Source organism: Mobula birostris, chromosome 25 (genome assembly GCF_030028105.1).
Source record: "Mobula birostris isolate sMobBir1 chromosome 25, sMobBir1.hap1, whole genome shotgun sequence".
NCBI lineage: Eukaryota > Metazoa > Chordata > Chondrichthyes > Myliobatiformes > Myliobatidae > Mobula > Mobula birostris.
The window spans coordinates 57767303-57790992 of NC_092394.1; the positions used below are offsets into that span (position 1 = coordinate 57767303).

Sequence of the window (23690 nt, forward strand, 5' to 3'; positions counted from 1 at the left end):
CTTGTCTGACAGGGTGATTGTTGTGAGCTCCTGCTTCCACTGTGGAAATGTGGACCTGTGCAGACTGCCGTTTCTCCTGCCCTCCCCAGAACCAATAATGGTTGCTGGCCTTTGAACTTACACAGCCAAATAAAGAGACCCTGAGACCAAAGGTTCCAGCATGACCTAGGCTCAGACATGTGATTGAATATGGAAAAATGCAAATGTTTGCTGCCATTCAGAATAAAGCACCTTGGTTGCCTGATACTTCACACGCACTCCCCTCACCACTGGCGTACATACAGTACTGTAGCTGCAGAGTGTGTTCTCTGCAATCCAGACAACTCACCACAGCATCTCCAAGGACAAGGGCAGCACTTGAGGACACCACCACATACAAGTTCTGCTCCGCATTACTTCGAATGAGCGTATATTACCAGTCCTCCGTTATCACGGTGTAAATCTGGACATTCCTCTTCCTTGCATTGTAAGATGAACGGGAGCGGGAGACTTGTGGTGGGCACCATATCAGGAATTAATTAAACTTGTTAAATGTGCCTCCTTTATAACGAACGGGACGATGCTGGAAGAGACCATGATACACATTAACCCTGACTCGCTCGCAACCTAGACAAATAGAATGACAGAACAGATATGACGAGTAAGTGTGTGCGTGTAGGACGGGCAACAGCCGCCGGCCACACTGACACTATGCAAGGTGCCGAACTGCGGCCGGGCTGCCCAGAGAACCAGCACGTCGAGACTGTTCACTATTTAATGACCAGGTGTGTTCCCTGCTACCTACCTGTAGGTCAAATCACAAACGAGAAAATCTGCAGATGCCGGAAATCCGAGCAACACACAATGCTGGAGGAACTCGGCAGGCCAGGCAACATATATAGAAAAAAGTGCAGTCGACATTTCAGACCAAAACCCTTCGGCAGAACTGGAGAAAAAAGGGCTGGAGTAGATTTGAAATATGGAGGCGGGGAGCGAGAAACACACCAGAGATAGGTGAAACTTGGAGAGGGAGGGATGAAACAAAGAACTGGGAAGTTGATTAATGAAAGAGACAGAAGGCCATGGAAGAAAGAAAAGGGGGGGGGGGAGCACCAGAGGGAGGCGATGGGCAGGCAAGGAGGTAACATGATAAAGGGATGGGAAATGGTGGGAAATGGTGGAACGGGAGGGAGCTTGAGAAATCAATGTTCATCAGGTTGGGGGCTATCCAAATGGAATATTAGGTGGTGTTCCTCCAACCTAAGTGTGACTCACAAATAGAGAAAGCTCGCAGACAGTGCGAGAGGGAGGATAGGCAGGCGATAGAGAAAGGATGCGCTCAGATGGATGGTTTGAGATGTATCTGTTTTAATGCAAGGAGTATAATGAACAAAGTGGATGAGCTTAGAGCGTGGATCAGTACTTGGAGCTATGATGTGGCCATTACAGAGACTTGGATGACTCAGGGGCAGGAATGGTTATTTCGAGTGCCAGGCTTTAGATGTTTCAGAAAGGGCAGGGGGGGAGGTAAAAGAGGTGGGGACGTAGCACTGTTGATCAGATTGTGTCACGGCTGCAGAAAAGGAGGAAGACATGGAGGGATTGTCTACGGAGTCTCTGTGGGCGGAAGTTAGGAACAGACCATAAGACAAAGGAGCAGAAGTCGGTCATTCAGCCAATCGAGTCTGTTCCGCCATTTTATCATGAGCTGATCCATTCTCCCATTTAGTCCCACTCCCCAGCCTTCTCACCATAACCTTTGATGCCCTGGCTACTCAGATACCTATCAATCTCTGCCTTAAATACACCCAATGACTTGGCCTCCACTGCTGCCCGTGGCAACAAATTCCATAGATTCACCACCCTCTGACTAAAAAAATTTCTTCGCATTTCTGTTCTGAATGGGCGCCCTTCAATCCTTAAGTCATGCCCTCTCGTACTAGACTCCCTCATCATGGGAAACAACTTTGCCACATCCACCCTGTCCATGCCTTTCAACATTCGAAATGTTTCTATGAGGTCTCCCCTCATTCTTCTAAACTCCAAGGAATACAGTCCAAGAGCGGACAAACATTCCTCATATGTTAACCCTCTCATTCCCGGAATCATTCTAGTGAATCTTCTCTGTACCCTCTCCAACGTCAGCACGTCCTTTCTTAAATAAGGAGACCAAAACTGCCCAAAGTACTCCAAGTGAGGTCTCACCAGGGCCTTATAGAGCCTCAACATCACATCCCTGCTCCTATACTCTATTCCTCCAGAAATGAATGCCAACATTGCATTCGCCTTCTTCACCACCGACTCAACCTGGAGGTTAACCTTAAGGTTATCCTGTATGAGGACTCCCAAGTCCCGTTGCATCTCAGAACTTTGAACTCTTTCCCCATTTAAATAATAGTCTGCCCATTTATTTCTTCTGCCAAAGTGCCATACACTTTCCAACATTGTATTTCATTTGCCACTTTTCCCATTCTTCCAATCTATCCAAGTCTCTCTGCAGACTCTCCGTTTCCTCAGCACCACTGGCCCCTCCACCTATCTTCGTATCATCAGCAAACTTAGCCACAAAGCCATCTATTCCATAATCCAAATCGTTGATGTACAATGTAAAAAGAAGCGGCCCCAACACGGACCCCTGTGGAACACCACTGGTAACCGGCAGCCAACCAGAATAGGATCCCTTTATTCCCACTCCCTGTTTCCTGCCAATCAGCCAACGCTCTATCCACGTATGTAACTTTCCCGTAATTCCATGGGCTCTTATCTTGTTAAGTAGCCTCATGTGTGGCACCTTGTCAAAGGCCTTCTGAAAATCCAAATATACAACACCCACTGCATCTCCCTTGTCTAGCCTACTGGTAATTTCCTCAAAATATTGTAATAGGTTTGTCAGGCAGGATTTTCCTTTAAGGAATCCATGCTGAGTTCTGCCTATCTTGTCATATGCCTCCAGGTACTCCGTAACCTCATCCTTGACAATCGACTCCAACAACTTCCTAACCACTGATGTCAAGCTAACAGATCTATAATTTCCTTTTTGCTTCCTTGCCCCCTTCTTAAATAGCGGAGTGACATTTGCAATCTTCCAGTCCTCCGGAACCATGCCAGAATCTATCGACTTTTGAAAAATCATTGCTAGTGCCTCCGCAATCTCCACAGCCACTTCCTTCAGAACATGAGGGTGCATTCCATCTGGTCCGGGAGATTTATCTACCTTTAGACTATTTAGCTTCCTGAGTACTTTCTCTGTCATAGTTGTGACTGTGCACACTTCTCTTCCCTGCCACCCTTGAGTGTCAATAACAATAACAGGAAGGGGTCAATAACTCCACTGGGTGTTTTTTTATAGACCACCCAATAGTTACAGGGGCATCGAGGAACAGATTCTGGAAAGGTGTAATAATAACAGGGTGGTCGTGGTGGGAGATTTTAGTTTCCCAAATATCGATTGGCATCTCTCTAGAGCAAGGGGTTTAGATGGGATGGAGTTTGTTAGGTGTGTTCAGGAAGGTTTCTTGACACAATATGTAGCTAAGCCTACAAGAGGAGAGGCTGTACTTGATCTGGTATTGGGAAATGAACCTGGTCAGGTGTCAGATCTCTCAGTGGGAGAGCATTTTGGAGATAGTGATCATAATTCTATCTCCTTTACCATAGCATTGGAGAGGGATAGGAACAGATAAGTTAGGAAAGTGTTTAATTGGAGTAAAGGGAAATATGAGGCTATCAGACAGGAACTTGGAAGCATAAATTGGTTACAGATGTTCTCAGGGAAACGTATGGAAAAAATGTGGCAAATGTTCAGGGGATATTTGTGTGGAGTTCTGCATAGGTACGTTCCAATGAGACAGGGAAAGGATGGTAGGGTACGGGAACTAGTCAAGAAGAAAAGAAAAGCTTACAAAAGGTTCAAAAATAGGTAGTGATAGAAATCTAGAAGATTATAAGGTTAGCAGGAAGGAGTTTAAGAAAGAAATTAGAAGAGCCAGAAGGGGCCATGAGAAGGCCTTGGCAGACAGGATTAAGGAAAACCCCAAGGCATTCTACAAGTATGTGAAGAGCAAGAGAATAAGACGTAAGAGAATAGGACCAATCAAGTGTGACAATGGAAAAGTGTGTATGGAACCGGAGGAGATACGGGAGGTACTTAATGAATACTTTGCTTCAGTATTCACTACGGAAAAGGATTTGGCAATTGTAGTGATGACTTGCAGCAGATTGAAAAGCTTGAGCATGTAGATATTAAGAAAGAGGATGTGCTGGAGCTTTTGGAAAGAATCAAGTTGGATAAGTCACCGGGACCGGATGGGATGTACCCCAGGCTACTGTGGGAGGCAAGAAGGAGATTGATGAGCCTCTGGCGATGATCTTTGCATCATCAATGGAGTCAGGAGAGGTTCTGGAGGATTAGAGGGTTGTGAATGTTGTTCCATTATTCAAGAAAGGGAGTAGGGATAGCCCAGGAAACTGTAAACCAGTGAGTCTTACTTCAGTGGTTGGTAAATTGTTGGAGAAGATCCTGAGAGACAGGATTTATGAACATTTGTGGAGGCATAATATGATTAGGAATAGTCAGCATGGCTTTGTCAAAGGCAGGTCGTGCCTTACGAGCCTGATTGAATTTTTTGAGGATGTGAGGATGTGACTAAACACATTGATGAAGGTAGAGCAGTAGATGTAGTGTATATGGATTTCAGCAAGGCATTTGATAAGGTACCCCATGCAAGTGTGACGAAAGAGGGTTACAAAAGTACACATAGACTAAGATGTTAACTGTCCTGTGCTGGCACCAGTGGGATCAACAGTTGATCTGCCACCTGTCTTCAGGAGAGAGAGATAAGTAAGACAATGGAGCAGCATTTGGAAATGTTAATGAAGAGACGAGAGAGTTTAACGGAAGGAGACACCAGTCTGAGTATTGTCAAGACCGGCTCCTTTTGAACCCTGAACTGTTTGAAGTGTGATGGACAGGCGATACCCCAGCAGGGGGATAAAAAGGGGCAGGTTCGCTAAGACACGACACACGACACCACGAGGTAATGAGACCCTGGAAACGGTGCGCCCCCACAAGTCGGTGGGAGTTTTGGAGATCTGATCGTGGGACCGGCCATAGACGCACAGGGTGGAAAGATACAGTCGGCGGGAACCTGGTGTGTGTCCGCCCTTGCCTGGGTGCTGGGTTCACCGCTGAAGAACGATCGTGTCTGGAACGGAGGGGTCACAGTCGGTGACCTCAGAAGACATTACAAAGGGCTCGCCCGAAAACTAACTGCGAGGAATATCGAAGATCTGTTTGGAATCCGATTTGCATATTCATTCGTTCTCTCTCTCCTTCCCCAACGACACGATGGCGATTACTGTGAACTGAACTAAACTGAACTCTGTCACTTGTGATTGATCATTTTACCCCTAGACTGCGATAGAGCTTGATTGATCCTATTGTCCTAGTTCTGCGTACATGTGTGTTTATTCATTGCTAACCTGTTGCATTTATATCCTTACTATTAGAGTACTGTGTAGCTTATTTCTTTAATAAAACTTTCTTAGTTCTAGTAATCCAGGCTCCAACTGAGTGGTCCATTTCTGCTGGTTTGGCAACCCAGTTACGGGGTACGTAACACAAGGCTTATTGAGAAAGTAAGTAGGCATGGGATCCAAGGGGACATTGCTTTGTGGATCCAGAACTGGCTGGCCCACAGAAGGCAAAGAGTGGTTGTAGATGGGTCATATTCTGCATGGAGGCTGGTGACCAGTGGTGTGCCTCAGGGATTTTTTCTGGGAAGGCTGTATTTGGTGGTGGGATCCAGTTGGAGGTGGTGGAAGTTTCGGAGTATTAGGTGCTGGACGTGGAGGCTGGTGAGGGTAGATGAGGACAAGAGGAACCCTATCCCTGGGCGGGAGGATGGGATAAGAGCGGACATCCATTAAATGCGGTTTGAGGGCAGGGTTGACGGTGGAGGAAGTGAAGCCCCTTCCTTTGAAAAAGGAGGACACCTCCTTTGTTCTATAATGAAAAGCCTCATCCTGAGAGCAGATGTGATAGAGATGGAGGAATTGAAATAAGAGGATGGTGTTTTTACAAGTAACAGGGTGGGACGAGGTGTAGATAATAGACAATAGACAATTGGTAATAGGTGCAGGAGTAGGCCATTCGGCCCTTCAAGCGAGCACCACCATTCACTGTGATCATGGCTGATCATCCACGATCAGTACCCCGATCCTGCCTTCTCCCCATATCCCTTCACACCGCTATCATTAAGAGCTCTATCTAACTTTCTCTTGAAAGCATCCAGAGAATTGGCCTCCACTGCCTTCTGAGGCAGAGCATTCCACAGATTCACAACTCTCTGGGTGAAAAAGTTTTTCCTCAACTCTGTTCTAAATGGTCTACCCCTTATTTTTAAACTGTAGCCTCTGGTTCTGGGCTCCCCCAACATCGGGAACTTGTTTCCTGCTTCTAGCATGTCCAATCCCTTAATAATCTTGTATGTTTCAATCAGAACCCCCTCTCATCCTTCTAAATTCCAGTGTATACAAGCCCAGTTGCTCCAGTCTTTCAACATATGACAGTCCCACCATCCCAGGAATTAAGCTCGTGAACCTACGCTGCACTCCCTCAATAGCAAGAATGTCCTCCCTCAAATTTGGAGTCCAAAACTGCACGCAATACTCCAAATGTGGTCTCACCAGGGCCTTGTACAACTGCAGAAGGACCTCTTTGCTCCTATACTCAACTCCCCTTGTTATGAAGGCCAACATGCCATTAGCTTTCTTCGCTGCCTGCTGTACCTCCATGCTTACTTTCAGTGACTGATGAACAAAGACACCTAGATCTCATTGTACTTCCCCTTTTCGTAACTTGACACCATTCAGATAGTAATCTGCATTCCTGTTCTTGCCACCAAAGTGGATAACTTCATACTTATCCACATTAAACTGCATCTGCCCACTCACCCAACCTGTCCAAGTCACCCTGCATTGTCATAACATCCTCCTCACATTTCACACTTCCACCCAGCTTTGTGTCATCTGAAAATTTGCTAATGTTACTTTTAATCCCTTCATCTAAATCATTAGTGTATATTGTAAATAGCTGCGGTCCCAGCACTGAACCCTGCGGTACCCCACTAGTCACTGCCTGCCATTCTGAAAAGGACCCATTAATCCCTACTCTTTGTTTCCTGTCTGCCAACCAACTTTCTATCCATGTCAGTACCCTACCCCCAACACCATGTGCTCTAATTTTGCCCACTAATCTCCTATGTGGGACCTTATCAAAGGTTTTCTGAAAGTTCAGGTACACTACATCCACTGGCTCTCCCTTGTCCATTTTCATAGTTACATCCTCAAAAAATTCCAGAAGATTAGTCAAGCATGATTTCCCCTTCGTAAATCCATGCTGACTCGGACCGATCCTGTTACTGCTATCCAAATGTGCCACTATTTCATCTTTTATAATTGACTCCAGCATCTTCCCCACCACTGATGTCAGGCTAACTGGTCTATAATTGCCTGGTTTTTCTCTCCCTCCTTTCTTAAAAAGTGGGATAACATTAGCTACCCTCCAATCCACAGGAACTGATCCTGAATCTACAGAACATTGAAAAATGGTCACCAATGCATCCATGATTTCTAGAGCCACCTCTTTAAGTACCCTGGGATGCAGACCATCAGGCCCTGGGGATTTATCAGCCTTCAGTCCCATCAGTCTATCCAACACCATTTTCTGCCTGATGTGAATCTCCTTCAGTTCCTCCGTTACCCTAGGTCCTCTGGCCACTATTACATCTGGGAGATTGTTTGTGTCTTCCCTAGCGAAGACAGATCCGAAGTACCTGTTCAACTCATCTGCCATTTCATTGTTCCCCATAATAATTTCACCCATTTCTGTCCTTAAGGATCCAACTTTGGTCTTAACTATTTCTTTTCCTCTTGACATACCTTAAGAAGCTTTTACTATCCCCCTTTATATTCCTGGCTAGCTTACCTTTGTACCTCATCTTTTTTCCCCGTATTGCCTTTTTAGTTATCTTCTGTTGGTCTTTAAAAGTTCCCCAATCCTCTGGCTTCCCGCTCACCTTTGCTATGTTATACTTCTTCTCTTTTATTTTTATACTGTCCTTGACTTTCCTCGTCAGACATGGTCGCCCCTTACTCCCCTTAGAATCTTTCTTCCTCTTTGGAATGAACTGATCCTGCACCTTCTGTATTATTCCCAGAAATACCTGCCATTGTTGTTCCACTGTCATCCCTGCTAGGGTATCTTTCCAGTCAGCTTTGGCCAGCTCCTTCCTCATAGCACCATAGTTCCTTTGTTCAACTGTAATACTGATACTTCCGAGTTTCCCTTCTCCCTCTCAAATTGTAGATTAAAACTTATCATATTATGGTCACTATCTCCTAATGGCTCCTTTACCTCGAATTCCCTTATCAAATCCGGTTCATTACACAACACTCAATCCAGAATTGTCTTCTCCCTAGTAGGCTCTAATACAAGCTGCTCTAAGAATCCATCTCGGAGGGATTCCACAAACTCCCTTTCTTTAGGTCCAGTACCAACCTGATTCCTCCAGTCTACCTGCATGTTGAAATCCCCCATAACAACTGTAGCATTACCTTTGTGACATGCCAATTTTAACTCTTGATTTAACTTGCACCCTATATCCAGGCTACTGTTTGGGAGCCTGCAGATAACTCCCATTAGGGTCTTTTTGCCCTTACAGTTTTTCAGTTCTATCCATACTGACTCTACGTCTCCTGATTCTATGTCCCCCCCGCCTCGCAAGCAACTGAATTTCATTCCTCACCAGCAGAGCCACCCCAGGTAGTCCAGGTAGCTGTGAGAATGAGTGGGTTTATAACAGACATCGGTGGATAAGCTGGTTCCAGAGATAGAGACAGAGAGATCGCGAAAGGGAAGGGAGGTGTCGGAAAAGGACCAGGTACTTTAGCGAGCAGCTTGGAAGTTGGAGGCAAAGCGGATGAAGTAGCGAGCGCAGGAAGCAGCGGTCGATGTACTGTAGGACACGTGGAGGACGGTAGGTGGCAGCACCGCGGGAAGGGGTGGGGGCCGGGCCAACCCTCTGCGGCTGCGCCGACTAGTGGCATCGCCCAGTGTAACCAGGGCAACAGCAGTCGCCCTGGCAACGGCCGAGGCCGAGTCTGAGTCGGCGCCTGGCGTTTTGCAGCAGTTCCGCCGGTGAGTGGGCCCCCTATCCGGGCTCCGGGCTCCGGGCTCAGCGGCGGTCCCCGGCCCGGATTCCCTCCACAGCCGGCGGTCCCCAGCCCGGATCCCCTCCACAGCCGGCGGTCCCCGGCCCGGATCCCCTCCACAGCCGGCGGTCCCCAGCCCGGATCCCCTCCACAGCCGGCAGTCCCCGGCCCGGATCCCCTCCAGCAACCCCGGTCCGGATCCCCTCCACACCCGGCGGTCCCCGGCCCGGATCCCCTCCACAGCCGGCGGTCCCCAGCCCGGATTCCCTCCACAGCCGGCGGTCCCCAGCCCGGATTCCCTCCACAGCCGGCGGTCCCCAGCCCGGATCCCCTGCAGCAACCCCGGCAGTCCCCGGTCCGGATCCCCTCCAGCAACCCCGGCCCGGATCCCCTGCAGCAACCCCGGTCCGGATCCCCTCCACAGCCGGCGGTCCCCGGCCCGGATCCCCTCCAGCAACCCCGGCCCGGATCCCCTCCACACCCGGCGGTCCCCGGCCCGGATCCCCTCCACAGCCGGCGGTCCCCGGTCCGGATCCCCTCCACAGCCGGCAGTCCCCGGTCCGGATCCCCTCCACAGCCGGCAGTCCCCGGTCCGGATCCCCTCCACAGCCGGCAGTCCCCGGTCTGGATCCCCTCCACAGCCGGCGGTCCCCGGTCCGGATCCCCTCCAGCAACCCCGGCCCGGATCCCCTCCACAGCCGGCAGTCCCCGGTCCGGATCCCCTCCACAGCCGGCAGTCCCCGGTCTGGATCCCCTCCACAGCCGGCGGTCCCCGGTCCGGATCCCCTCCAGCAACCCCGGCCCGGATCCCCTCCACAGCCGGCGGTCCCCGGCCCGGATCCCCACCACACCCGGCGGTCCCCGGTCCGGATCCCCTCCAGCAACCCCGGGTTCGCTCCAACACCCCAGACTCCGGAGTCTCCTCATCCTCCTCGGGTTTGGCAACTCATTCGGACCCCGGTAGGCCGGGTCTCCTCTCATCCCGCTGCGGCCCATCCCAGACCAACAGTCAGCCGGGGAGTGAGTGGACCCTGGCCCGGCTCCTCCCTCTCCCCAACCACCCCAGCTCTGGGCAAGGACAACACCCCGGCCCCGGCCCGCCTTCTCCCCGCCGAGCAGCGGAGCGTCCCGGACACCAACAACACCCGATAGCCGGGCCCGGGCTCCGTCCCCTCCAGCCTTCCCACTGCCCGCTCGGCAGCAGTCCGGACTCAATCGCCCGACCCCCGACCCCCCTGCGGCAGTGAAAGCCCGCACTGAGCTCCATCCTCTCCGTGAGGAGACCGGGCCGAGCCGCCCTGCCCCGCCTCAGTGAACCATTCGGTCTGTCGTGGGAATGTAGTCATTTGTAGCGACCTTATGGGAAAAGTTAGTGAAGGGCACGGATCATCATGTCCACGTCCTCATCGTTACTTCTCACCCCCCGGCCCGTTTCAAACTCCAACGCGCCCGCTTGGACATCCCCACTTCCCTGTGCGCTCCCCAGCACACCCCCATTCTCCTCTCCTCCAGGAAAACCAAACCCATACCACCCAGATACAGAGCCGCATGATGACAGTATCTCCTCGCCCTTAAGAGGCAATCATTCCACACGTGTCCTCCGCCACCTTGTCCTCCTGTGTTCGCACTTTCACAGATATCTTGGCTCCTTTTGTGTCAACGTCGCAGTTTCGCCTTTCAAAGAACATTTTCTTGCACTTGTCAGATTAAATTCCATCCGCCAACAATCCGCCTGATCACTATCCTGTTGTAACTTTAGACCAACCTCCTCACTATTCACAATACCACCAATGTTTGTGTCAGCTGCAGACTTATTAAATACGGCTCCTATGTTCACGTCCAAGTAGTTAACGTTTATCACAAACGCAAAGGTCCGTGTGAAACACCACAGTCCTCCACCAACATCCTTGACTTCCTATTACCATGCCAACCATGTCAGCCATGGACCAGTTACCAGCCTGAGACCCGATGGGCGACATCTAGCACGTTACTCTCTTAAATATACTTGCCCCCTCAAAAAACGTCAGCAAATTTGTTAGACAGTATTTCGAACATTGACTTCCCCGGTGAAGAGAAATCTTAGTCACAGAGCACACAGTAAGGCACTTCAGCCCATGGCGTTCTGGCTGCTCAAGATCATCCGTTTCGCTATCATTTCTGTCATCCATGTCCTTAATTGCCCCGAATATATCTGCCTCTATCCCCACCCCGGCACAGCGTTCTGCCACTCCAAAAATAAAGTTACTTCTGACATCTCCCTTATACTTTCCTGCAATCACCCGAAACCTATACCACTGTTCACCATTTCCAAACCAACCGATGTCACAGCCCAGCTGTGATGCTCATGGAGCATTTGTCATGCAATGATGTGGACCGCCGCCATTAGATTGTTCCGGCAACGTGATGGGTGCCGATGAGGACTCAGTAAACAATCATGTGAAGCCTTCCAAGCCAGATTGGAAGAGAGAGGGTGGAGGAGGGGAGGGGGTTTGAGATGGTGGGGTAGGGAGGAAGTTTGGGATGGTGGATAGGGAGGAAGTTTGGGATGGTGGGGTAGGGAGGGGTTTTGGGATGGTGGAGGAGGGAGGAGGTTTGGGATGGTGGGGTAGGGAGGGGATTTGGGATGGTGGAGAAGGGAGGGGGTTTGGGATGGTGGGGTAGGGAGGGGGTTTGGGATAGTGGAGGAGGGAGGAGGTTTGGGATGATGGAGGAGGGAGGGGGTTTGGGATGGTGGGGTAGAGAGGGGGTTTGGGATGGTGGGGTAGGGAGGGGGTTTGGGATGGTCGAGGAGGGAGGGGATTTGGGGTGGTGGAGAAGGGAGGGGGTTTGGGATGGTGGGGTAGAGAGGAGGTTTGGGATGGTAGGGTTGAGAGGAGGTTTGGGATGGTAGGGTAGAGAGGAGGTTTGGGATGGTGGGGTAGGGAGGGGTTTTGGGATGGTGGAGGAGGGAGGAGGTTTGGGATGGTGGGGTAGGGAGGGGATTTGGGATGGTGGAGAAGGGAGGGGGTTTGGGATGGTGGGGTAGGGAGGGGGTTTGGGATAGTGGAGGAGGGAGGAGGTTTGGGATGATGGAGGAGGGAGGGGGTTTGGGATGGTGGGGTAGAGAGGGGGTTTGGGATGATGGAGGAGGGAGGGGGTTTGGGATGGTGGGGTAGAGAGGGGTTTTGGGATGGTGGGGTAGGGAGGGGGTTTGGGATGGTCGAGGAGGGAGGGGATTTGGGGTGGTGGAGAAGGGAGGGGGTTTGGGATGGTGGGGTAGAGAGGAGGTTTGGGATGGTAGGGTTGAGAGGAGGTTTGGGATGGTAGGGTAGAGAGGAGGTTTGAGATGGTGGGGTAGGGAGGGGGTTTGGGATGGTCAAGGAGGGAGGGGATTTGGGATGGTGGAGAAGGGAGGGGGTTTGGGATGGTGGGGTAGAGAGGAGGTTTGGGATGGTAGGGTTGAGAGGAGGTTTGGGATGGTGGGGTAGGGAGTGTGGAGGGTGTGCGAGGGGAGGACGTTTGGGAAAGTGGTAGGTGGAGAGCAGGTTTGAAGCGGGTAGCTGAAGGGGGTGGTGGTGGGTACGTGGGGACTGACGGGGGTGAGGGTGGGTATGAGGGGACTGATGGTGAGGGCGGGTATGAGGGAACTGATGTCAATGGGTGTGAGGGTGTGTATGTGGGGACTGATGGGGGTGAGGGTGGGTATGAGGGGACTGATGGGGGTGAGGGCGGGTATGAGGGAACTGATGTCGATGGGTGTGAGGGTGTGTATGTGGGGACTGGTGGGGGTGAGGGCGGGTATGAGGGGACTGATGGTGGGGTGGGTATGAGGGGACTGATAGGGGTGGGGCTGTGTATGTGGGGACTGATGGGGGTGGGTATGTGGGGACTGATGGGGGTGGGGCTGTGTATGTGGGGACTGACGGGGGTGGGTATGACGGGACTGATGGGCGTGGGGTGGGTATGAGGGGACTGATGGGTGTGGGGTGGGTATGACGGGACTGATGGGTGTGGGGTGGGTATGAGGGGACTGATGTCGATGGGGGTGGGGGTGGGTATGTGGGGACTGGCGCTGACGGGGGTTTGTGGGCAGTTTACCGGGGTGATGGTGGGGCTGGTGATGATGCTGCTCCCTGCAGCTGCTGCACTGGGAGGTCATCGGACCGTATGCCTGAACAGTTCTGTGAAGCACCTGAGATGTGTTGGTCGAAGGGAGGGTTGGTGTGAGCAGAGTAGATCGAGAGATTTCTTTGGTGGTGGGGAGACAAGATGTCAATGCTGTAAACAGATGTTTCTGTTCTCATAAATGGTTAGTTAACATGAAATCCAGTAATGAAAGCACTTGATCCATCTTCCCATTTTATAGATCCTGGATTCTCCTCTGTTACCTAACTCAAATACTTGCTGTACATTGAGAATGTTGGATGAAAGTTGATGCAAATGCTGAATTTGTATTTGTCACCTTTCCATGATTCAGAATGCCAATCCTTAAACTAATTCTCCCTCGGAATCGCTCTTTAAAATCTTTCCAAACCAAATCTTGGACCAGGACCTGGTAGTGCCCGGATCTAGTATCCATTGCTGTCTGTAAAGTAGTCTGGGACATTCACTGCATGGACGATGCTGTTACAAATTAGGGGCTGTTGCTGCCTGCTTCCAGAATCTGATTGATGCATTGAAAACTCCCTGGCCACTCACTGACTTTTACCTCTCTTGCAGTGATCTGTCTGGATATATACTCGGGAGAGTGATTCATCAAGGTGATCAAGCTTGTGAACAGCCAGAGGGATGTTCAATGAGGATACAATTCTGGAATTAGCAGCTGAGCCACAGGGAGAGTTTACTCAGTGAAGTTCGATCCACGTCAGGGATTAGCTAAACTTTTTAACACTTTGCTCTTGAGCATTCAGTGGACGTTTTATTTATTGGGAAGGACAAAAAAAATTGACTTTATTCCAGACAAGCATTTTCAGTAGTTGGTTACGTCATCAGCAGCAACGTATGAGCAAAATTCTAATTTCACAGACAAGCTTATTGTTTAATAATCTGGAGAAAAGTAAGTGTCGTTTTGGAGCAGGGTGAAATTTGCAACACTGCCGCTTAGTGTGAATCTCTGGAAGCTCTTTCTGCTGGAAACATGTCGAGCACCAGCCTGCCCCCTCTGCGTAACCTGCCGCAGTGGTCTCATGTGGGGACGCTTGATAGAACTCGGTATCCTTGCTCCTTCTCCCAGAATAACATTCATCCAATCCCTCTGTCTCCTGCCTTGAAGACAAGTAAACCAGAGGCCCCTCAACAGCCTAGCCATGTAAATGAGCACTGCGAGGTGGATCCAAACCTAAGGGCGGCCATGCTGGAGAGGAATCTCAAGTTCCTGCAGGAGCAGCACTCTGAAACCCTGGAGAAGCTGCACAAGGAAATTGAGCTGCTCAAGCAGGCCAATCAAGGTGTGTAGCTGCTGTACATTGTAACTTGGAGTGAGAGGGACTGGGGAAATATGAATTGGGTTCGGAGTTAAAGAAACTGGGACCCCAGTACCCATTTTCCCCCCTAACTGGCCAGGTTCACTGGGACATTTTATTATTCTATGATGTAACATTAAAACATGAATTAAAAGTATTTTTCAGTATTAATAATGTCCAATTGTCTGGAATATCGGCTACTCTGGCACCAGGAAGTCCCAAAACATGCTGGATTACAGCAGTAAGGGAGACACTGTGCACACGGGCACAAATTGTTTGTGGTTTCCTTTGAGAAATGGAGTGGAGGCTGGGTCTGTAACCAGATGAATTCCTGTAGTGATGGTTGAGGTCTGACAATGCCAGCTATGTCATTACATTGTTACCGTGATACTGCTGGTGCCAGTGTGGCATCATTATTAATCCAAAAGGCGTAACCGTGTGGCTTCCTTCTTGCATGGGAGTTTTGTTATTCATTGATTCCATCTCTTGGTCGGTAGCTAGCAGACAGCTCAAGAGTGTCTCTTCTGGCTTCGGTCTAGGTATTATACAGTGACATTGAACTTTTGCACATTCTCCATCCCTGTTTATTTGGGTCAATTAATTGCACAATCAGCTCTTGCGTACCCGTTCCATTCCACAGAGTTGAGTGCAGAACCTAGGACAACTCTCTGGTGTAGTACAAAGGAGGGGGTTGTAATGTTGTCAATGTCATTTTGTGCTTAAGATATTAAACCAAGACCTTAACTGCTGCTCAGGTGGGCAAGGAAATTCGCTCAGTATCCCAGCAAATACTTGTCCCACAACCATCACTTTGAAGGAAAAACCTAACGAACAATTCATTTTATTGTATTTCTCTGGGTCTTGCTGCCCGCTGCTTTCCCCACCCTTGATTATAACCTTGATTATAATTTGAAAACATTACCTTGCTGCAAAGTATTTTTGGACAGAAGGCAGTTATAATACAACCCTTCCTAATCTCCTGGTGACAGCCTCTAGCAGGTTTATGGTGTATTGTAAGTTGCTCATCCAATTTTTCAAAAAGATTCGGTCCCTGATAATATTCTGCATCTCGGTTCCCTTCACTGTTTATTGATGTATAATAACAAGTTGTTATTATTTTGCAACAGATCTCATTTTTAGGATGATAATGAACCAAGAGTTGATCCATCAAGGTAAGTGTTTCATCAGTTTTTAATCTCTTCATTAGATTTATTCTTTCCTTTCTGCTGAAAGATTCCCAAAAGAGGTGGTTGGTCAGGATGGAGCCACAGGCTGGAGATAACTTCTTCAGCTCACCGAGTCCACGATGACCGCCAAACCCTATTTACTCTAACAGTCACCCTACTAAGCACATCTTTGGGGTGTGTGGGAGGAAACCAGGGAGAACCCAGGGGAAACAAACAGGGGAACATGGAAGCTGCACATAGACAGCAACTGAGATCAGGATTAAGTCAGGGTTACTGGAGCTAAGTAAAATGCAGCAACTTGCTGCCTTTAAAGGCAAGCTACTGCTCAGAATAAAGCCATACAGATCAGAAACTCCCGATCCAGATCCTTATCCATACTCAGAATGTTGATTCACCTTGGTTTGCACCTGGCTAGACACTTGGTGCCTCTGAGTAACAGCATATAAAGAGTAAAAGGGAGGTGAGAGTTGCTGGAAAAAGATGCTGGTGAGGTAGTAACAGGGGGCAAAGAAATGGCAGATGAGTACTTTGCATCAGTCTTCACTGTGGAAGGCACTAGCATTGTGCCAGAGGTCCGTGGGGAGGAGGAACAGAGAGGTCAGGGAGCAGGAGTGAGTGCCATTACTATTACAAAGGAAAAAGTGCCAGACAAACTGAAAGGTCTTAAGGTGGATAACTCACCTGGGCCAGGTGGACTACATCCCAGAGTCCTGAGAGAGGTTGCTGAAGAGATAAAGGATGCATTGGTCATGATCTTTCAAGAATCACTTAATCTTGGCAGGGTGATGGAGTACGCTAAAATTGCAAATGTCATTCCACTGCTTAAGAAGGGAGGAAGACAAAAGAAAGGAAATTATAGGCCAGTTAGCCTAACCTCAGTCGTTGGGTAAGTGTTGGAGTCTATCATTAAGGATGAGGTTTCAGGCTGCTTGGAGACTAATGATAAAATTAGTCAAAGTCAGCATGGTTTCTATTAAGAGAAACCTTGCCTGACAAATCTAATAGATTTCTTTGAGGAAGTAACCAGCAGGGTGGACAAAGGAGAGGTAGTGGATGTTATTTACTTGATTTCAGAAGGCTTTTGCTAAGGTGCCACACACGAGGCTGCTGAACAAGATAAAATTACAAGAAAGATACTGGCATGGGTAAAAGAATGGCTGACAGGCAGGAGGCAGCGAGTGGGAATAAAAGGGGCCTTTTCTAGTTGACTGCCAGCGACTAGTGGTATTCCTCAGAGATCAGTATTGGGCACGCAATTTTTCACATTGTTTGTCAGTGATTTAGATAATGGAATTGATGGCTTTGTGGCAAAGTTTGCAGATGATATAAAGATAGGTGGAGGGGTAGGTAGTGCTGAGGAAGCAATGTGATTGTAGCAGGATTTAGACAAATTTAGTCAGCGGGAGGAGAGAGAGCAGCGTACCGCACGTGCACAGCCCTCCGGTGAAAAATGATATTGTATCCGTTAAATAGCGGCCGTGGACAATTCTGATTTGATGGAGAGGACGGGAAAGTACAGAGGAACATCTGGAGAAATTTCTGAAACGCTCGTTCGCTGTTGTCGTTACTGTGTGGTTGGGAATCTTTCAGAGGGTAGGCCTCAAAATCTCCTGCTTTGCCTGCTGTTGGCAACCAAGATTGAGGTTGAATCGTTCGGACAGAGATGGCGCTCAGTACTCTGTGTCAGAGAGCTGATCAGAGCTCGAAGTTTTCGGATGAGTCAGAGTCGGACTGTGGTCGGCATGGCAGGGAGAGTTTTTCTTCCTTCTCCTGTCTGCGTGAGATGTGGGACGTTTGAGAGACTTTGAACTTTTACTGTGCTCATGGACTTCTTCATCAAGTTATGGTATTGTTGCACTCTTGTTATAATATGTTATAATTATGTGGTTTTGTCAGTTTTTTCAGTCTTGGTCCGTCCTGTGTTTTGTGATATCACATCGGAGGAAATATTGTATCATTTCTTAATGCATGCATTACTAAATGGCAATAAAAGAGGACTGCGTGTCTTCATAATCTAATTGGAAGAATGGGTAAACAGTGGCAAATGGAATACAGTGTTGGGAAATGTATGATAATGCATTCTGGCAAAAGGAACAATACTGTGAACTGTTATCTAAATGGGGAGAAAGTTCAAACATCAGAGGTGCAGAGGCTCTTGGGAGTTCTCGTGTAAGACTCCCAGAAGGTCAATTGACAGGGTGAGTCTGTGATAAAGAAGGCAAATGCAATGTTGGCATTTATTTCAAAGGGAGTATAGAATATAAAAGCAAGGAGGTAATGCTGAGCCTTTAGAAGACACTACTCAGGCCGCACTTGGAGTATTGGCAACAGTTTTGGGCCCCATATCTCAGAATGGATGCGTTGTCATTGGAGAGAGTCCAGAGGAGGTTCATGAGGATAATTTTGGGAATGAAGGGTTTATATCTGAGGAGTGTTTAGCAACTTTGGGCCTGTACTCATTGGAATTTAGAAGTGTGGAGATCTCATTGAAACCTACTGAATACTGAAAGGACTAGATCGGGTGGATGTGGAGAAGATGTTTCTTATGGTGGAGGTATCCAGAGTTAGAAGGCAAAGCCTCAAAATTGAGTGGCAACCTTTTAGAACAGAGATAAGGAGGAATTTTTTTAAGCCAGAGAGTGGTGAATCTGTGGAATGCTCTGCCACAGACTGCGGTGGAGGCCAAGTCCGTGGGTATATTTAAAGCAGAAGTGGATAGTTTCCTGATCGGTCAGGGCATCAAAGGATATGGCAAGAAGGCAGGTGTATGGGGTTGAGTGGATCCGGGATCAGCCATGATGGAATGGTGGGACAGACTCGATGGGCTGAATGGCCTAATTCTGTTCCTGTGTCTCTTGGTCTTATGGTCATTGTGGTTAGAACATAGCACATTACAGCATAATCCAGACCCTTCTGCACACATTATTATACCAAGCTTTCAACTTACTCCAAAGATCGATCTAATTTTTTTCCTCCTATAGCCCTCCAATTTTCTGTTGTCTATGTGCCTATCTCAGAATTTTGTAAATGTCCTTAATGTATCTCTCACCAGCACTATCCCTGGCAGGGGCATTACACGCACCCAGCACTCTCTGCAAAATAACTATTTCTGACATCTCCCTTATACTTTCTAACAGTCATATTAAAATTATGCCATTTAAAGTTTAGCTATTTCCACCCTTGGAAAAGGTCCATGGCTGTCCACTTGATCTATGACTGTTGGGAGAGAGTCATGAAGGGCAGGAGGGTGCTGCTGCATTGTGTATTTATCTGAGGACATCCTTGGTGTTAGTTGAAGTGCCCGCTGGAGCCTGCCAACACCTCCTAATGGAGAGCATGGGAAAGATGATGTGAGGGACTTTGTACTATATTCCAGCAGAAATGGTGGGTACCTGGGAACTGAAGAATGCTCTGCACTCTCTTCTCAATGTTCCATCATTCAGAAATCTCTTCACTGATTTGAAGTGCATTTTCAACACGCTTGCTTCATATCCCTTGATGCCTATGTCTAATACAAATCTATTATCATCACCTTTGTTTCATGACCACTCGAGCCTAAACAGATTTCTGAGGGAGAGTTCCAAATAAGCTTGTAGTTGTGAAATTTGGAGGTTGAGGAAAAAACATTTGGGGTAGTTTTCAGGAATGGCATAGAGGCAATGATGGAATAGACTACCTTAACCCTTACTTTCTGTAATGAGACACAAGATAGTTGAAATAAGAACAGAGGGACTGGAAAGATTCAGGATGTGAGGCAGAATCTGCCGGGAGAGAAGCAGTTCACATTTTGAGCCGGTCACTCTTTATTTACTGTTTCAATTTCAGAGTTACTTCCACTTTGGGCCTTGGCATAATTGTTTTCTTTTCCACTATATTTCTAGTTTAAAAATATAACTGGTAAATTTTTCTTGGATATAAAATGAGCAATAAAGTTTTCTTGTGCGTAACTCAGGAGTTCTCTCCATCTTTGTTGGATACATAGTTATTATGCCAATGAAAACATTATATCTTAGAGACTATCACAGGTAGGATTTGTTGGTAATACATTGTGGCAATGGCTTGTGTCTTTGGAAGGATTTATCCCACAGAACCATAAGTGAGGCATATTTCATTATTAATTTAGTATATCAAAGTCTCTGCAACTTTCTGTTTCACCTGCTGCCGACAATTTACAATTCCTCCTACCTTGGGGCTGATGTAGAGTGACAGCGTTAAATTAGGTGAGTATTGTTCACAAAACTGAGGCTTCTACAGTTAAGTCCCTTAGATCAGTGGGAGCAGAAACTCTGCACTTTAAATCACACCAGTATATAAAATGCTATTGGCAAGAGTTTACTCACAATGCAGTCACAGTAACCAATGTTGTCCCAATGGAGACTGCAGACTATAAAAGTTTTGCTCACAGTCCATTGGCTTGCCTTGCTGATTTATTCTAGTACTGTTAGTTAAGCAGCAGTTGGAGGAGAATAACTTCCTTGGGCAGCACAGTGCTCCAGACTGCTAGTCAGCAGTATTGTATCACATGCCTGGCATTTCTTCTAATCTTTCAGATGACAGAGGTTCTTAGGTTTGAAGAAAGTGAGAACATTACGCAATTAGGTTGGTTGTGAGGGATCTGAACAAAAATTAATGGACAGAGGTTCATATAAGTGGAAACTCAGAAACACAAGTAAGTAAGTAAGAAGGGTGGTGATGGCTTTTGGCATTCTGACCTCCGTTGGTCAGGGCATTGAATAGGGAAGTCAGAATGGTACCTTACAGTTGTACAAGGTGTTGGAATATTGTGTTCAGTTTCGGTCATCCTGCTTAGGAAAGGTGCCTTTTACCTGGAAGGTGTGCAGAGGAGGTTGTTGGGACCTGAGGGATTGAGTTGTGGAGAGAAGTTGAGGACGTAGGGACATTTTTCATTCAATGTAGGAGAATAAGTGGCAATCTAATAAAGATGGTTAAAGGCATGAGGGGCATGGATAGAGAGAATACACACACTTTTCCCCAGGGTTGGCGAGTCTCAAACTAGATGTTATGGGGAGGTTGTATAAGACATTGGTGAGGCCAAATTTGGAGTATTGTGTACAGTTCTGGTCACTGAACTATAGGAAGGATATCAGTAAGATTGCAAGAGTGCAGAGAAGATTTACTAGGATGTTGTCGGGTCTTCAGGAGTTGAGTTACAGGGAAAGATTGAACAAGTTAGGATTTTATTCCTTGTCGTGTAGAAGAGTGAGGGGAGATTTGATAGACGTTTACAAGATTATGAGGGGTATAGACAATGTTAAATGGCTCTTTCCACTTAGATTAGGAGAGATAAATACGAGAGGACATGGCTTTAGGGTGAAAGGGGAAAGGTTTAGGGGAACATCGGGGGGAACTTCTTCACTCAGAGAGTGGTGCGAGTGTGGAATGAGCTGTCAGCTGATGTGGTAAATGTGGGCTCACTCTTAAGTTTTAAGAATAAATTGGATAAGTACATGGATGGGAGAGGTCTGGAGGGTTATGGACTGGATGTAGGTCAATGGGACCAGTGGAATAATGTTTCGGCACAGACTAGAAGGGCCAAATGGCCTGTTTTCTGTGCTATAGTGTTCTATGGTTCTGGAGGGTATAGGTCTATGGTGAGAGGGGAGAGATTTAATAGGAACCTGAGGGACAACCTTTTCACCCAGAGGGTGGTCAATATTTGAAACGAGGAAGTGACCAGGCAAGTGCGTTAACAACATTTTAAAGGTACGTGATCAGCATGGACCATTTAGGCTGAAGGGTCTCTTTCTATTCTGTACGGTGATGCCATCAGGTGTAACTGTTCCAGATCGATCATATAATGTTTCATCATTCATGAACTCAAACTTTTGAAGGAAATTGTAATTCATTGTTTTGTTTAATTGCTTCCCCTTATAATCAAACACATGGGTGTAGAGTTGAAGATTTGGTTATCGAGCCATAGAAGAGTACAGTACAGGAACAGACCCTTCGGCTCATCTAGCCTAATCATCGACTGGGACCATAGCTCTCCATACCCCTATTATCCATGTGTCTATTCAAACTTCTCTTAAACGTTGAAATTGAGATCACATGCACCAAATGTGCTGGCAGCTTGTTCCACACTCTCACAACCCTCTGAGTGAAGACATTTTCCCTCATGTTCCCCTTAAGCTTTTTACCTTTCACCCTTAATCCATGATCTCTGCTTGTAGTCCCATCTAACCTAGTGGAAAAAGCCTGCTTGCATTTAACCTATCCATACTCCTCATAATTTTGCATACCTTTAACAAAATTCCTCTCAATCTTCTACGTTGCAAGAATAAAGTCCTTACTCAGTCTTTCCCTGTAGCTCAGGTCCTCCAGACCTGGCAACATCATTGTAAATTTTCTCTGTACTCTTTCAATCTTATTTACATCTTTCCCGTAGGTAGGAGACTAAAACGGCACACAATACTCCAAATTAGGCCTCAATAATGTCTTATACAACTTCAACATATCGTCCCATCTCCTGTACTTAATACTTTGGTTTATGAGGCTTATGTGCCAAAAACTTTCTTCATGACCCTATCTACCTGAGACACCACTTTCAACAAGTTGTAGACCTGTGTTCCCGGATCCCTTTCTTCTACCACAGTCCTCAGTTCATCGTGTAAGACCTACCCTGGTTGGTCCTACTGAAGTGCAACACCTCGCACTTGTCTGCCTTAAATTCCATCTGCCGTTTTTCAGCCCATTTTTCCAGCCGGTCCAGATTCCACTGCAAACCATGATAGCCTTCCTTGTGTTCATTACACTCCCAATCTTGCTGTCATCCGCAATTTGCTGGTCCAGTTAACCACATTTTCAGCCTGATCATTGATATAGATGACAAACAACAACCGATCTAGCACCAATCCCTGTGGCACTCCACTAGACACAGACCATCAGTCAGAGAGGCAACCATCTACTACCAGTCTCTGGCTTCTCCCACAAAGCTAGTGCCTAATCCAATATATTACCTTATCTTGGATGCCGAGCGACTGAACCTTCCTGACCAAGCTCCCATGTGGGATCTTGCCAAATGCCTTGCTAAAGTGCCTGTAGACACTATCCACTGCCTTGCTTTCATCAATGATCCCGATAATTTCCTCCTCGAAGAACTCTATTAGATTGGTTAGGCATGTCCTACCATGCACAAACCCATGCTGGCTATCCTTAATCAGTCCAAGTCTATCCAAATACTTGTATATCCAGTCCTGTAAAATACCTTGCAAATAACTTTCCCACTACTGTGTCAGGCTCACTGACCTTTAAATAACTTCTACTGAGAGCTGTGGAAAGTAAGTACTTGTGCTCATAGGGAGGGGTCTCATAATTTACCAAAAAATGTACATTTGTTGAATTAGACAAGTTATCAGTAGTGGGCTTGAAGATTGAACATTTAATAATATGGTAACTGCAGTGATCTCTGGGCCAGTAGGGGAAGAACCAACCCTTCTATCTTCTTTGGATTCATTGAGAACCCAAATTTTCTGTGGTAAGTTTTAGTGGCCTGCACCTGATCCTCCAAAAGGCATTTGATTAAGTTCCAGATACAAGGCTTATGTCATAAGGTAGACTAGGGATTCTGAATAGGAGCATAGAATTGACAGTGAAAATAACTGGCACTTTCCCATTTGACCTTCCTGATCCTTATGAGACTCTGGGGCTTTGAGCTGGGAACTCCTGGAACACAACTGTAAAAATAAATGGATTCAGAAACTCCATATATTATGACTGCATTTTCAGATCTTAAACCAGGAGAGTCGGTGGAAATTGAGCACGGAACTCTGAAGTTACATCTGAACAAAATGTGTAAGTTGACTGTAAAATAGTAGATAAGGTTTAAAGCAGCCAACTGCAACATAATCAG

At 47.4% G+C, this 23690-nt stretch overlaps 1 protein-coding gene across 8 annotated transcripts in view; it reads left to right on the top strand.

The window, feature by feature from the left end:
• The first annotated feature begins 9098 nt into the window (after nucleotides 1-9098).
• LOC140187712 (coiled-coil domain-containing protein 74B-like) overlaps nucleotides 9099-23690 on the top strand; it is an 87261-nt gene continuing 72669 nt past the window's right edge. For 6 of the 8 annotated variants that reach the window (XM_072243280.1, XM_072243284.1, XM_072243281.1 and 3 more), the window contains exons 1-4: nucleotides 9099-9178; nucleotides 13891-14618; nucleotides 15761-15805; nucleotides 23567-23632. In XM_072243280.1, the coding sequence (XP_072099381.1) occupies nucleotides 14309-14618; nucleotides 15761-15805; nucleotides 23567-23632 (421 nt within the window). In that variant the 5' untranslated portion in view covers nucleotides 9099-9178; nucleotides 13891-14308. The remainder of the gene's footprint in view (nucleotides 9179-13890; nucleotides 14619-15760; nucleotides 15806-23566; nucleotides 23633-23690) is intronic. The other 2 variants (XM_072243286.1, XM_072243285.1) reach the window with 2 other exon arrangements.